Source organism: Fukomys damarensis, unplaced genomic scaffold (assembly GCF_012274545.1).
Source record: "Fukomys damarensis isolate Sample0158 unplaced genomic scaffold, DMR_v1.0_HiC HiC_scaffold_28, whole genome shotgun sequence".
Lineage (NCBI taxonomy): Eukaryota > Metazoa > Chordata > Mammalia > Rodentia > Bathyergidae > Fukomys > Fukomys damarensis.
In genome coordinates, this window is record NW_022900940.1 from 28214429 (window position 1) to 28228373 (window position 13945).

General features: G+C 37.8%; 1 protein-coding gene across 1 annotated transcript in view; it reads right to left on the reverse strand.

Annotated features, from left to right (window-relative positions):
• The window catches only part of Rarb (retinoic acid receptor beta), a 712875-nt gene that overhangs the window by 389551 nt on the left and 309379 nt on the right, over positions 1-13945 (reverse strand). The window contains exon 3 of the mRNA XM_010640163.3: positions 13249-13710. Within this exon, the coding sequence (XP_010638465.1) occupies positions 13249-13426 (178 nt within the window). The 5' untranslated portion in view covers positions 13427-13710. The remainder of the gene's footprint in view (positions 1-13248; positions 13711-13945) is intronic.

A 13945-nucleotide genomic window follows, 5' to 3' on the forward strand; every position in this document is an offset into this window, starting at 1 on the left:
TACATTTCTATAAGCTACCCATGCTGTTGTCTATAATTCATTTTTCATAATGAATAGTATTCAATTTGCTGAAAAGGCCATTATGTTTGTCTTTTTCCATATATCTATATCTATCTATATAGATATAGATATAGATATATATCTTTTGCAGGGGTGGATTTTTTGTTTTCTGAGACAGGGCTGTGTACTTCAGGCTGGCCTTCAATGCACTGTGTAACCCAGCCTGGCCTTGAAATTGCTGTGATCCTTCTGCCCCAGCCTCCCAAGTGCTGGGATTAGAGGCATGCACGCCTACTCCTGGCTGCCCACAGATATTTGGATGGTACTCAACATTTATAATCCATGAATAAGGCTACTGCAAGCATCCTAAACACAAATCTTATGTGTTCTTATTGAAGAGTTTCTCTAGGATAACACTCAGAAGTTCAATTTCTTGGTTATAGGGAATCTGAATATTCAATTTTGTAAGATAAAGTTTTCAATGTGGTTACACTAATAAAGATTCTGAGTTGCAGATTATCTCGATGTATTTGTTGATCTATATCCTTTCCAACACTAGATTTTGTCACCACACTTAATTTTTAAAACTCCAGTGGGTGTAAAAGAGCATGGCATTGTTATCTTCATCTGTACTCCCCTAATTACTAATGATTGGCTATATGGAACATTCGACTTCCTTTTTTAATGGTGAGGTGTTTTTATTTGGATTGTTTTTTCCTTCTGGTTTAAATAAGTTATTTACATGTTGTTTGTATTTCCTATAATTATATGTTTATCAATTGCATTTTCAATAGAAGTGCAGTGATTCCTGGTGTCTAGTCTTGGTCTTTCTCCATTATTTCATAGCACATTTTTGCTTGTAGAATTCTGAATATAACCCTCTGTTTTCTGTTATCAAAGTGAGGATGTAAAAATTAGGACAAGTATTAAAGATTTTTTACTTTTGTAGCTTTCCAGATATATATATTAAAATACACATACATATATAAACAAACACATATAAACATATATAAATGAATTTGTACTTCAAACTATTTGGAGATTTAGAATTGCACAAAAGAAAAAATGCAAAAAATGTTTTTGCAAATAGGGAAGGGAGGAGGAGGTGAAGGGAGGGCAGGGGTATGGGAAAAAAAGGAGAACCAAGACCTATCATGTAAAGGTACAAGATCCAAATGATGAATGAAACTGTACTGTATACCTAAAAAGTACCAATAAACTCAATGAGGAAAAAAAATAGAATTGCAAAAAATAATACCAGTATGGTATATGTCTGCTTGGATTTGTTATTTGGTTTAATTTCTGGAGTAAGTTTCCTTGTGGAAGAAGAAGTACTCACAGGAGGTCAGGTACAGGGGTCATTGAGGCTGTGAAGGTTGCTTCGGATCTCAGAGCTTTCTCACAGAAATTCCCATGTTGTCAAACATTCAGATAAAAGAGGTTTACTAAATATGCTTAAAGGTAGCAGTCCTTTCTACCATGTGGTTATCATTAAAATGCTATTTTCTTGTGTGAAATGTCAAGGTTAACTTTTTCCCTTAGGTATTTTTTGGGGGGTTGGTTAACTTCATAATCATTAAGCAATTAACGTTAGAGTAACCTAGTATTGACAGAAGCAAATCAATAATGTCTGAGAAATGCACGTTATTATAAACATCACTGAAATGAAATCAAGCACTATTAGAGATTGTTTATAGAGGCAAAGTGAGTTGTGGACTCTGAAGGTCCTAGGAGAAAAGAGTTAATCCTCTAAGTTCTCAACTTTGAAGGATACACATCTATGAAAGATAATCTTAAATGCATGTGTATTTCCTGCATGCAAGCTCTTTGTGATAAATACAATATTCTTCATCAGGCCATGATCACTTACAAGAAGGAGGCTTTTCCAGTACCCAAGTATAAAATCATCCCATAGAGAATTCTGAAAGTGAAAGGAAAATCTTGGCAGGGGATAAGCTCTGTAAAGCCAAAGCTTCCATATGCCATATGCATACTTCAGAAATACGTGGCAAAGTAGAGGTGCATATAGAAAGAATTTTGCATTTTAAAAGCAATTGTTAGAATGGCTGGCTGATGGAACAACCATCCTGTGACAACAAAGGGTTTGCATACAAGTGAACAGACTGTGATTGTTTAGAATGGATAAGAATAATGACTGCTGAGATTTTTCTCTTCTAAAATTGTCATTAGTACTTCCATGTCAGCTGATGAAAATATTCTCATCTTTTGAGGATTCCATTGTTATCCTTGGTTTACAGGAAAGCTAAAGCACAAAGTTTAAAAAATCTTGTTAAAGGACACAGACTGTCTGGGAACAGCCACCTCTCTCTTGTTTTATCTTTAAACTCCTGGCACTCCCGAGCACCCAGATTATCTGCATTAACACTATTTTTGGTTCAACAAGATGAACCAGCCATGCATGGTGGTATACAACTGTAATCTCAGCATTTGGGAGGCTCACCTGAATTTGAGGCCAGTGTGGGCTACATAGCAAGGTTTTGTCTCCACAAACAACAACAACAACAAAAACCAATCCAAACCCAAACCCAATCAAACAAAACAAAACAAAAACCCCAAAAAGAATATGAACTTTTCCTAATTAATACATCTGAGTTAAAATGTAATGTACTAGAGGCTAGGCAGCCTCAGAAGTACCTCTTTCAGGGCCCCAGGAGACTCACCAAGAAATAATGGCTGTTTGATCCCTGGTACCAAAAAAGAAGAAACAGTGGCTGGGTAACTTGAGGCTATCAATGGTGACCACATGGCACAGAGAGCCACTGTTGTTCTCTTGTTCTCAAAACCCTACCAAATTAGTTTATTTTGTCCTAATGTTAAGTGCTAAGTTGATATACATTTTTAGTGGAAAGTGGCAATTTCTATTGAATAGTATAACAGCTTCAATAAGATTTGGAGACTATACTGATTAAAAAACTATGTATACAGATTTTTATTGTACTAAATTTGATTCACTTTATTACCTAAAGATAGTAAGTGGTGAGGGTAAGAATTGGGCTCAGAATGGAGTAAAGTTTTATGTAGTAAAATTAAGTCATCTCAGAAAAATTTAACCAGGTTTTTGGCCAAAAGGACCTAAAAAAATATCCCAGATGTGGAAAACTAATGGAGTAGATGCTAAAGACCACACCAGAGACTTATAGAAATAATTATATAATGAAGTTAGATCTACAAAGGAGAAAAACATTTTATTGAAAAAGCAATAGTAGTGGCTGAATGGGGAAATTGAGATGTGCATATTACTGTAATTAATGCAATTAACTGCAATTAATGACAGAGAGCCACCAAGAATTCTGGACCCCATAAGGTTTGACTATGTCAACTAAATTTATAGCTCACCAATGCTGAAGAGATTGGCTAGATAAGCCAATAAAGTAACATTCAAGATAATAAAGAACTAATAATTACAGTGATACAATCACTGCCACCAATATTTCCTTAGTGACTGAAACGTGAATATGAACTCATAAACAGTTCTCTTACACACTTTCTTAAATTCCAATATGACAGGATAAGAAACCTTTCAGTTTTGAGGCAAAGACCTTAAAGTTAAAATTAGACTTGGTATTACAGAGACTATGTTGGAAATGAGAACCAAGACCTGTCATGTAAAGGTACAAGATACAATGATGAATGTAACTGTACTGTATACCTAAAAAGTACCAATAAACTCAATAAGGAAAAAAAAAGAGAGACTGTAGGAGTAAAGAAAGTGATAAGAGTTTTCTATCCATTATTAAGACAAAAAGAAAGTTAGAGGAAAAAAGTGAAATTCATTTTTTTTTAAATGTAACTTTGTGTCATGACCATAGCCTTGTGGCTGCCAGAATCAACAAGGATTGGACACATTAGCTATGCAGAAAAAACACTTTCCTCAAATGCTATTCTTAGTTTGAGGCAAAGGAGTCACAGAAAATAAGAAAAGAAAGTCACTGTGAGGACAAAATTGCAAGAAAATAAAAGAATAGATTTGTTAGAGGCAGAAAAAGTCAAAACAGTTTTTCCTTGCTCAGTGGTAGGAAATTATTATTCCCATATTAATTGCTAAGACTGGCTGTCACAAAACATCACACACACCACTTTGGAGCCAGAAGTCCAAAAACCAAGGTGTTGGCAAGGTTAGTAGAACCCACCCTCATGACTTCACTGTAACTTGATCATCTGCTAAGATCCTGTTTCCAAATAAGGCTATATTCACAGGTACTGAGGGTTAAGACTTCAAAACCTTCTTGAGGGCAACAATTCAACCCATATTAGCTCCATATTTTTTCCTAGTAATTCCTAAAATGGTGAGTTGTTAATGGTAGAATCTGACATGACATCCAACAAGAACCAATCACTGATGGATTTAACCAGAAAACACTCACAGAGACCGTGAAGTGCCTAGTGCTGTACTTATCATGTATGCATTAAGCTATTATCAGGAGAATGAATTCACAGATAACTATAGCTTTGATTCCCTTCTGCACTCTGTAGGGACACTAGCTACACAAGAGTGGTTCCTTCCTAATCCCACATGCCATCCCAATAGGAAACTTTACATTTTGTGTAAGTCTTCTGCATATGGCTTTACTCACTACCATTTCCACTCCTCTGTTTGGGTTGTAAAAACCTTTTTCAGTTCATTCCACTTAAAAATTCCTCTCCTCTCAACAGCTAGAACATGTTTCCCTTCTCTTTGCTTCTTTTCTCCTTTCCTACCTTTTCCCCTCCCTTCTCTTTTTCTTCCTTCCTTCCTTTCTTTCCCCCTTTTCCCTCCTTCTTTCATCTCTCCTTCCCTTCTCTTTCTTTTCTCTCTCCTTCCTTCCTTCCATCCTTTCCCCCTTCCTTCCTTATTTTGAGACAAGATCATGTTAAGTCAGTAAGTTGCCCAGGCTAGGCTCAACCATGTGATCCTCCTGCCCCAGTTGTCCAGAGTGCTGAGATTTACAGGTATGGGCCACCTCACCCAGCTAGAACTTTATATTCTAGTTAGTTCGATGTTGTTAGTTTTCATGAGTTAATTAATCTATTCACTCCAGTGATCCTAATATTTTTGTACCCAATGCTGTTTTTAATAACATAGTTCATAACACCTACTGTACTATTCCAAAATGAAGCTCATAGATAATACAGGCCACCTACAAATACAATTTCAAAGAAGTTAACATAATGCCCCGAGTGCAGTATCCAGTTTGAAGGACAAGAGAGTAATTTATAACAGCAGTTATTTCAGTGCATAGAGGCCCAGACATAAAAACTGGTGAGATCTTTGCCCTATGTGCAGAATTACAATAAATGTTTTAGCTACAAATTTAGATCGATCACAGTGTTTGGCTCAAATACCAAAACCAGCACTGCCATCAGTGATATGATTTCTGAAATAGTGAATGATTCTTAGAAAAGTTCCAAATAGAACTCAGATTGGCCTGCTCTCAACTTTCTGGGCAATTACAGTTCTAAACAGTCCAGGGATTAAAAAAAAAAAAGCACACACTAATGTTTTGCATTTATATCTAGAAAGCAGTAATGGTTTAAATTCAGTTCAGTATAATTTCCTTTTAGGGAGTTCTTAACATGAAAGTGGAGTGAGAAACTGGAAAGTCACGAGGATCTGAGACAATTCTTTATTTGCAACTGCCTTGCACTTTGCAGAGCATTCAGGCTCCCGGTCCATTTCACTAAATGTCTCTGATGCTTCCAACCAGTACAACATCCAAAAGCACATCTACAAGTTTCCGAAATTCCCCCAGCAGCAAGAACCATGGATTCAGTCATCCTACAACCATGTAATGAATTTTCACTATGTCCCAGCCATCAGGTCAACAGGTGAGCAGAGGAAGAGGAGTTATGATAACTAAAGACAACAGAATAAAACAAGCACCGTAAATCAAAATATGTGCAAGGCAACAGAGGATGTCAGGGTGGGAAGGGATGGTACAAATTTTACAAACTCTAGGCCTTGAAGAGCAAAGAGCAGTCAGAGTTTTATACCTAAATGGTTTTAGGTGACTGACTTCCCCAGAAGGCCAGCAAGATCCTTGAAGACACGTAATATTTACAAAATCTTTGTGTATCCCCTATATCCCCAGCAATAATGGAGTCGTGAAAATAAGAATGGCTTTGAGCCACAGCTCAAAGAGTAAGAAGAGTTCAAATCCATTTCCACTATTTTTGTTTAAACAACCTTTACGAAACTAGGTACCAAGGAGCCTTTTCTCTTTTCCCCCTTTCCAGTTGGTGGGTCATCTGTGTAGGTAATCTGTGTAGCACACTAGTTATTATTTTTCATACTTATTCCAATATCAAAGTAAAAACAAAGAGAGCTGATAGTACCACCCATCCATTGGCTAGTCCTTGGAAGTGGCCTGGAGTTCAAATAATAGAGCTAAATAAATTCTCTTTTTATTTCCCCTTTTCTCTCCTTCTCTGTCATGCTCTCCCTCCATTTTATATTTTGTTTTTTGATTGCCATATAATATTTGTATGTATTTGTGATGTTCAACACGAAGTTTTGATTCATGTATGTTTTGGGTAGTAATCAACTCATGGTAATTAGCACATCATTACCTTAAACTTTTACAATTTCTTTATGGTGAGTATATTCAAATTTTTTTCTTGTAACTATTTTGAGAATTGTTAATCATGCTTATCCTATTATACAGTAAAATCCCCTTCATTTTTTATACTTGCTTTTAAAATTTTTTGTTTTACTTGTACATGTTTGCAATGCATGAAGTTTACATTCATCTTAGAGAGTAGGGCCCAGTGGTTCTGGTGACTGCCTTGCAAGCTCAAGGACCTGAGTTCGATTGCCGGTATTAAAAAAAAATCGCCGGTATTTAAAAAAGAAATCTTAGAGAGTAGATACATGAACATCTTGATTCTTTTTCATTCCTCTTCTCTTCCTTACCCACCTTTCTCTGACACTAGATACCCTTTTCCAATTTTCATTATTCTTCTTCTTATTTTTAATGTTTATGACAAAATCTCCTTTAAATTAGAGGGTCATACAAATGTCAGAGGGAGCCAAAGCAGAGAAAGAGACAAAGATAAACGGAGGAGCTGCAACACCTTAGTAGCCAAGTATGAATGACAGAGGCTCTGTGACACGGCCTTAGATGCATCCTGGAGAGGACACACGTCCTCCTGTGTGTACCTACTTGAAGGTTAATCTCCCATCACTCAACACCATCTGAATATAGCTCATCTAAAATCTGTAGGAGCTATATGTTGATGAATTAATTGAGGCAAAACTTCAAGGCATATGAGAAGTCTTATATTCATACCAGCTAACTCAGCCAACTCAGACTGTTGAGTGATTCTAATTATTCAGAAATTTAATTTTCATGAGGTCAAAAATGTTCTTTTTAAAGGTCTCTGCTTACCTATCTAATAAATAAGATTAGAATATCCTTACCTAGAAGAATTCTAATATGAACTCTATTTAATCTATCCCTCTCTCTCTCTCTTTTCACCATTCTTAGTTTTTCCATATATGCTTCCAAACATAATCTCCCTAGGAAAAAATCACTGGCAGGAAAACCCACTCCTGTGTTTATGATCGCCTCCATTTGCTGAATGTCTACTTATATTCAGGAACACATGTCCATAGCTGGAATTCTCCTTTGGGCATTGCAGTTAATTTGATGAAACGGAACAATAATCTTTTGTTCTTGTTAAAATTCATGTTTAATTTGTTGAACTCTTTGGGATGAAGTTCAATACACAACAGGAACCCAGCTCCTCAAAAGAACTACTCTAAGGACCACATGTCCTACTTGTGCAGAGTCTGGGGAGAGAGTAACAGTAGTGTTGAGAGACATGAAGTTTCCTATATTACGGCAGAGCAGAGGCACCTAATTAACCAGTACTTGTCCACCTTTAAGGAATAGCCTCCTACAAGACACACATGTGGCTCCCGGTCTTGGCAAGTCCATTCAACTAGATCCACTATGCTAAAAATGAAACTTTTGTTTCGCAAACACTCAGGTAGACTTAGACCTGTACAAGTCAATAATCGAAGGCAGAGAAAACGGGTGAAAACATTTATATCTACATTTAGAAATTTCCAACACAGTTCTTGTACCTTCTCTTACTTTATTTTCACCTGGCTTACTATATGGATACAGACCATACAATTATATCTGACATCCACAAAAGAACAGCGATATAGTGATCTCCAGAAATCTTAAAATCAGGCAAGATTCCTGCTCAGCGGAGTCACTGTATAAGTTTAAAGACAAAGGCAACTCATCAGAAAGAGAAAGCTAAAGAACAAAGGGGTGACGGATCACAGGAATTAATCAATTAGTTTTAGTTGCCATCAGTCTGCACAAATGTATTTAAAACAGGAGTCACACTTCAAGGTGTATGTCCCCTAGTGCCCTGGATTAGGAATCCAGTCTAAAGCTGACTCCATATTCTGCTTCAGAGAAACTAACAAGGCTTCTCTTAGTTTAAAACAAAAAAATAGAAATCAGATTAATTTTATGTTCTGTTTTTGGTAAATGAGAGACTGCACAGGCTGTCTCTCCAGAAGGTAGGGGTTTTGCAAGCAAATACAGTGTTTTGTAATGTTGATAGTAGTGCACTTTCTGACCATTAAAGAAGCAAAGGAAAAGAATTCTCATTTAAAGATGCTGGAGTTAAGCTGAGATCATTTTGAGAGAAGCTCTGAAGCCAAAATGCTTTACAATATTTTCCAGCTTGCAACAACCTATAAAAAAAGCACATGTGCAGCAATAAAACAGAATAAGCAGCCATGAAAGGAACATAAAGAGAGACAGACAGACTGTTGTCCAACTTTCACAGAGAGCCCTGGCACATAAAATTTTGAGCGTTCCCTGGCACAGCACGTCAGGCTTTTTTCCCATTGGAAGTCATGCTTGCTAGAGGCATCTTTGACAGTGCACTCCCTACAGATTCCACCCTCGACTCCCCATTGCAATGACAAAACCGATAGAGCTGCTTCACAGTAATTGGAAAAATTAAAGAGGTTGCAAAGTCCCTTAAATATCTGCCATCTTCAAGGATTCCCTGAAGCATCATGGGAAAAAGATGCCCATGACAGGGCCGTGGATTATCCAAAGGTTAAATTGTCCTTGTCGCCTAAAGCACTGGGAAAGTCATGCACTCTGGGTTCCAAGACCTGCATTTGGAATTTGACTTGAACATTAACTGTGTAAGCTCTTTACTCTGTTCAAGCCTCATAGCCTTAAATGCTAAATGGGACTTCTGATAATGGCCCCAGAGCAATGTCAGGAGGCTGCTGAAAGGATTAGGAATGATACCCATTAAGTGCTCTTTGGTTGATCCAGGTGCACAGTAGTGGTAGTTTAGTTTCATAAGTGGTTTAATTCCCCCTTTTATCATATTTTCCCATGTTCTAAGATTATAGAGATTCAATGCTTAAAATTTTAAGACAGAATGCAAAGACAAGGGTATGCACACAGAAGAAATACTTTCAAGTTCACTAATCTTCTGAAAATAATTGTTTTTCTTTAGGGTAGAAGGTTGTTGAGGACAGACTTTCTGAAAAGTGGCCACGTGTATCTCTCTGAGTTATAAGTCATCATTTGAATAACCAAATACTCCACGCTGCTAAAGGACAGCGACCATCCATGGTACCAGCCAAGGAACAGTGAGCTGCTTGCTTGTACATGAGACCAGGAGAACGTCTATGCTATACAGAATCATCATCTGTAGAGTTGCAAACCTCTTGGAGATGATCTGGGTTCTCTCTTGTACAGTTTTCCTTCTGATTTATACCCCCACTTGGTAGATTTACATATGATCATTATAAAGGACTCCCATAAATAAAAATATTTTATAGTTGACATAACACAAATTCAGAGAGGATAAACGACCATAAACTAGATGTAAAGTTTCTTCCTATGTGAGAATGGGGACATTGTACAAGAAGCAGAGAAAAGTTAAATGCACAGAGCTCAGGTTCCGATCTAGGAAATCAGGAGTGAATTGGGGAAGAGTAAGGAGTAGGTTCATGATCTGCAACTGCTACGGAGAGTGTTCTCACTGGCTTCGAGGTAGAAACTTCTTGAGTTTTTACAATTACATGGTGCTGACAGAACCTCAATATGGGGGGCGAATTTATTCTTCCTGGCTGAGCTGCAGAATACACATGCATACAGATTATGAAGAAACATTAGCAAACTTCATAGTTCAATAACATGAATCTCTTCATGGAGTCATTGTCCAACAAGTCTCTTCTTTCTTTGTTTCCCCATTTACCACCTTTCCCCCCTTTCTAATTGTGTTGCTTGTTGATAATTTTAAATTTCTTTTTAGCCAAGAAATAGTATGTGGGTAACATTTAAGACTTCACCCTTCCAGGATCTTTCTAAGACACAGGCTTTCATAAAGATGATTCCCTTCTTCAGGGCCAACTAACAGACTGTGAATTAACAGTGGCTCTTTTAATGAATTTCATCAGAGCAGCTTCTGTACATGTTGGCTATATCAAGGAATAATAACACAAGGTATCAGTCTGGCTACCAAGTAAGCCAAGTTTGAAGTATCCAGCCTGAACTTTCTGTACGAACTCCTGTTTTTAAGCATTAGCTCTCCATTTAATTAATTCATTTAATTTTATTTATTTCTTTGGTACCAGGGATCAAACTCAAGTCCTTGTGATTGTGAGGCAGGTGGCAGAACCACTGAGCTAAATCCCTGGCCCCTCAACTCCTTTTTCTGACCCCTCCAACTACTATTCAGGGAGCAGTCACTCAGCACCTTTTCTTCGAGGCCCGCTGCAAAAATTATCATTAGTCATTTAACCTTTCTCTTTTTTGAACTTCAAAGTTTTTGCTTCCAAAAGTTGTGACATATGCAACTGTCAACCTTTCTCTTTTTCCTTTTTCGGTACCAGGGATCGAACTCAGGTCCTTGCCCTTGCAAGGCAGGCGGTGGAACCACTGAGCTAAATCCCTGACTCTCAACCTTTCTCTTTTTCAAACTTCAAAGTTCTCCTTCGAAAAGGTGTGACATATGCATCTAACTAATTTTGATCCTCCCAAAATGGCAATCACATTTATGGTTCAACCATATAGTAATAATAACAGCATCACATGCATTATTAGTATTTGTGAAAAGAAAAAGTTTCCCTCATATTTAGAGCTGAAAAGAGCCTCAGAGGTGATGTGGTCCAGTTTATTCAGTTTATAGACTGAGCCACAGACTTCACAGACTTCGAAAAGGAATGAGAAAAGCTAACATCACCAGTTACAGAGTTTGGGTTAGGTTCGCAATAATTAATGCTCATAAATCCATAGCAGGCGTCAGCAAACTTTTTCTATACAGGAAAACAGTAAATATTTATGATCAATGGCTATAAAGTTATTGTAGCACAAAAACAGCCCAAGACAACATATAAACAAATGAGTATGGCTCCATTCCAACAAAACTTTACTTATAAAACAGATGGTGGGGTGGATTTGGCCTATAGGCTAGAGTTTGCCAAGAAATGCTCTATAGAATTCCCAGATCCAAAAATATCTGCAAGCAGATGGGTGAGGGATCTGTATAATAAGAACCTGTTCAAGTGTTCACTGATGCTGGTCAGCATAAAGATTTCAGCCACCACTCCATTTACTTTGTTCTGCATTTTCCTTAAAGTTAATAACTATCATTGTCCAAAGTTGCTGGGATTTGCTCTTGGGTACCTTGAAGCTGCAGGCTGTCTAAGAATTTCTAATATTCTAGATTTGATCACCTAGGATGGGAACTCTACTTATGTTTTAACTCTGGCTATATCTACAAAATACTGTATACTTCTGACGTAAGGAACAAAACCTGTTAGAATGTGCTACTTATCGAGGTGGCTGAGCTGTGGAATTGGATACACAAGGTCTTGGGTGACTTGTAACAGTTTTAACAATCATTTAGGCCCCCCATTGTGCTGGATGGAAAGTATCATCATTGTATCAGCTGCATACTGGGTGAACATACATACACTGTTTGTACTGGCACTTGGATCAGCAAGAGATTTTAGATAATGATACTCTTCCCACTTCTGATCGTCAAGAAGCCATTTCAGCTGTACCTACATTAACTTCATATTCAAAAGCATAAGAGCAGGTCAATTAAGCAATTTCAAAGACTTTATTGGTTCTATTCTTAGGTCAGAAATCCAAAACAAAGAAGGGAAGAATTATAACCTGGTCGTTTCAAGAAGGAAAACAAGTCAGTATTTACCAGGCTTGTTATTTCTGCGATGGCAATCAGCATTTCTTCAGTGAAAGTCTATCTACTCAACCATCTACTACTATTTTTGAAGGCATTATATCAATAAATAATAAGCTCCTTTTCCCTGGTGAGCTAAGGATACAGGAAAGAGAGTCAAGGAACACAGAGCACACTACAGAAAACAAAGGATACCTGAGAAGACAAACTTTTGTGTGACAAATCATTGGTGGGAGGAACTCCTTCAAGAGCAGCAGTATGTGAAACATCACCAGCAAATGCCATGCAGAGCTCTGGGTGGGCTATGGGCTAGGAGAAGGCAAAGGACACACTGTGCATTTCTGGCACAGTCCCACTGAGTTAAGAATATTTTTCATCTCCAGGCCCTAAACCACATCCACCGTTTGTACAAGATGGAACCTCACTAGCTACCACAGCTTGTCCCGAAACAGAGGGAACTTTTTCCTTTGTTAAATCACATAATATGGATGTTTGCAACAGGTAAGGCATACTTGCCTTGAAGAATTCTTATTACGTCTATTCATTTCTAGTAATTTCAAACACACAATTTAAGAGTCGATCAGGGGTAAGAAAGAGCTTAGCAGAGAATTCAAAGTGGTCAAGGACATGATAAACGCATAATGTGATACGAATTGACTCCCTGGGGAGTTGACAACAACTATACACATCATCTGTACACAGAAAATAAAAGGAGGCTTCACAGCTTTTGTGGTATCATCTCCGAATTCAAGCCTCACATTATTTATCAAATGCCCAATTTCTTCAGCTACATCACCCATGTTGGCTGATTAGCTCTTGTACTTGCATTTTGTAAAATAGAGCACAGGACCAAAGGAGATTAGAAGGTACCAAATTCTGAAACTTACCATTTATTTGATTTAAGTCATGTTTCATCCCATTCAACTAAAAATAGAATTCTAGATCAATAGAAACCAACACAAGCAAACCTAAACCTCTAACCAACCATCCTGTTTTCCCCAGCTACTAAGCCAACTGGACAAGAAAAGAAACTCCAGGTGTACTCACTTGCTGGTGATGGAGTGCTGCACCCACTTGGAGGAGGGTGGCCATGGAGCCCATGGAGGGGAGGCAGGGAAAGCCCTCCGATGACAGGGGGAAAGAGCAACGGGTAAGGCGTAGCTGGATAGTGAGTCATGTGTCCGTTCACAGCTGGAACAGGGCACGTATGGCTACTGGTGGTCATGCTTTAGGCCTCACAGAAGGAAGGGTGCTCTGGGGCAGGAACACATCGCTTTAGGTCTTGAATCAAGTGAGTGAGCTAAACACAAGCCAGGAGTCCAGGTGGAGCTGTGCTCTAGGCCAAAGGCAAGACAGTTCAACTGGTGACCTGGCTTCTTCCCAGCATGTTTTCTCTACCTCTCATTTTGCTACCCCCAACGACAGGAAAGCTGCTTCTTTCATTCAACTTCCAAGTCTAAGGTAAGGTTGGGGAGACACTAGGACCTTCAAATTCCAGAGTTGTTGATTCTGTAAGAAAAATATACATATATGTTACAAATCAAACTTTCTACTTATCAAGACATTATGCAAAAAATTGTCTATTAATTCAGGTCTCCAAATTTCTTGTCATTCCCCTATACTTATATTTTGCAGTACTGCATTTCTTAAATTCTTACATTCTAGTATAGGATAGAATTTGCAAACAATCATTTCATTTTAAACAGCAAAACTCCTACTGTATAATTACGTCTAGTACCACTCA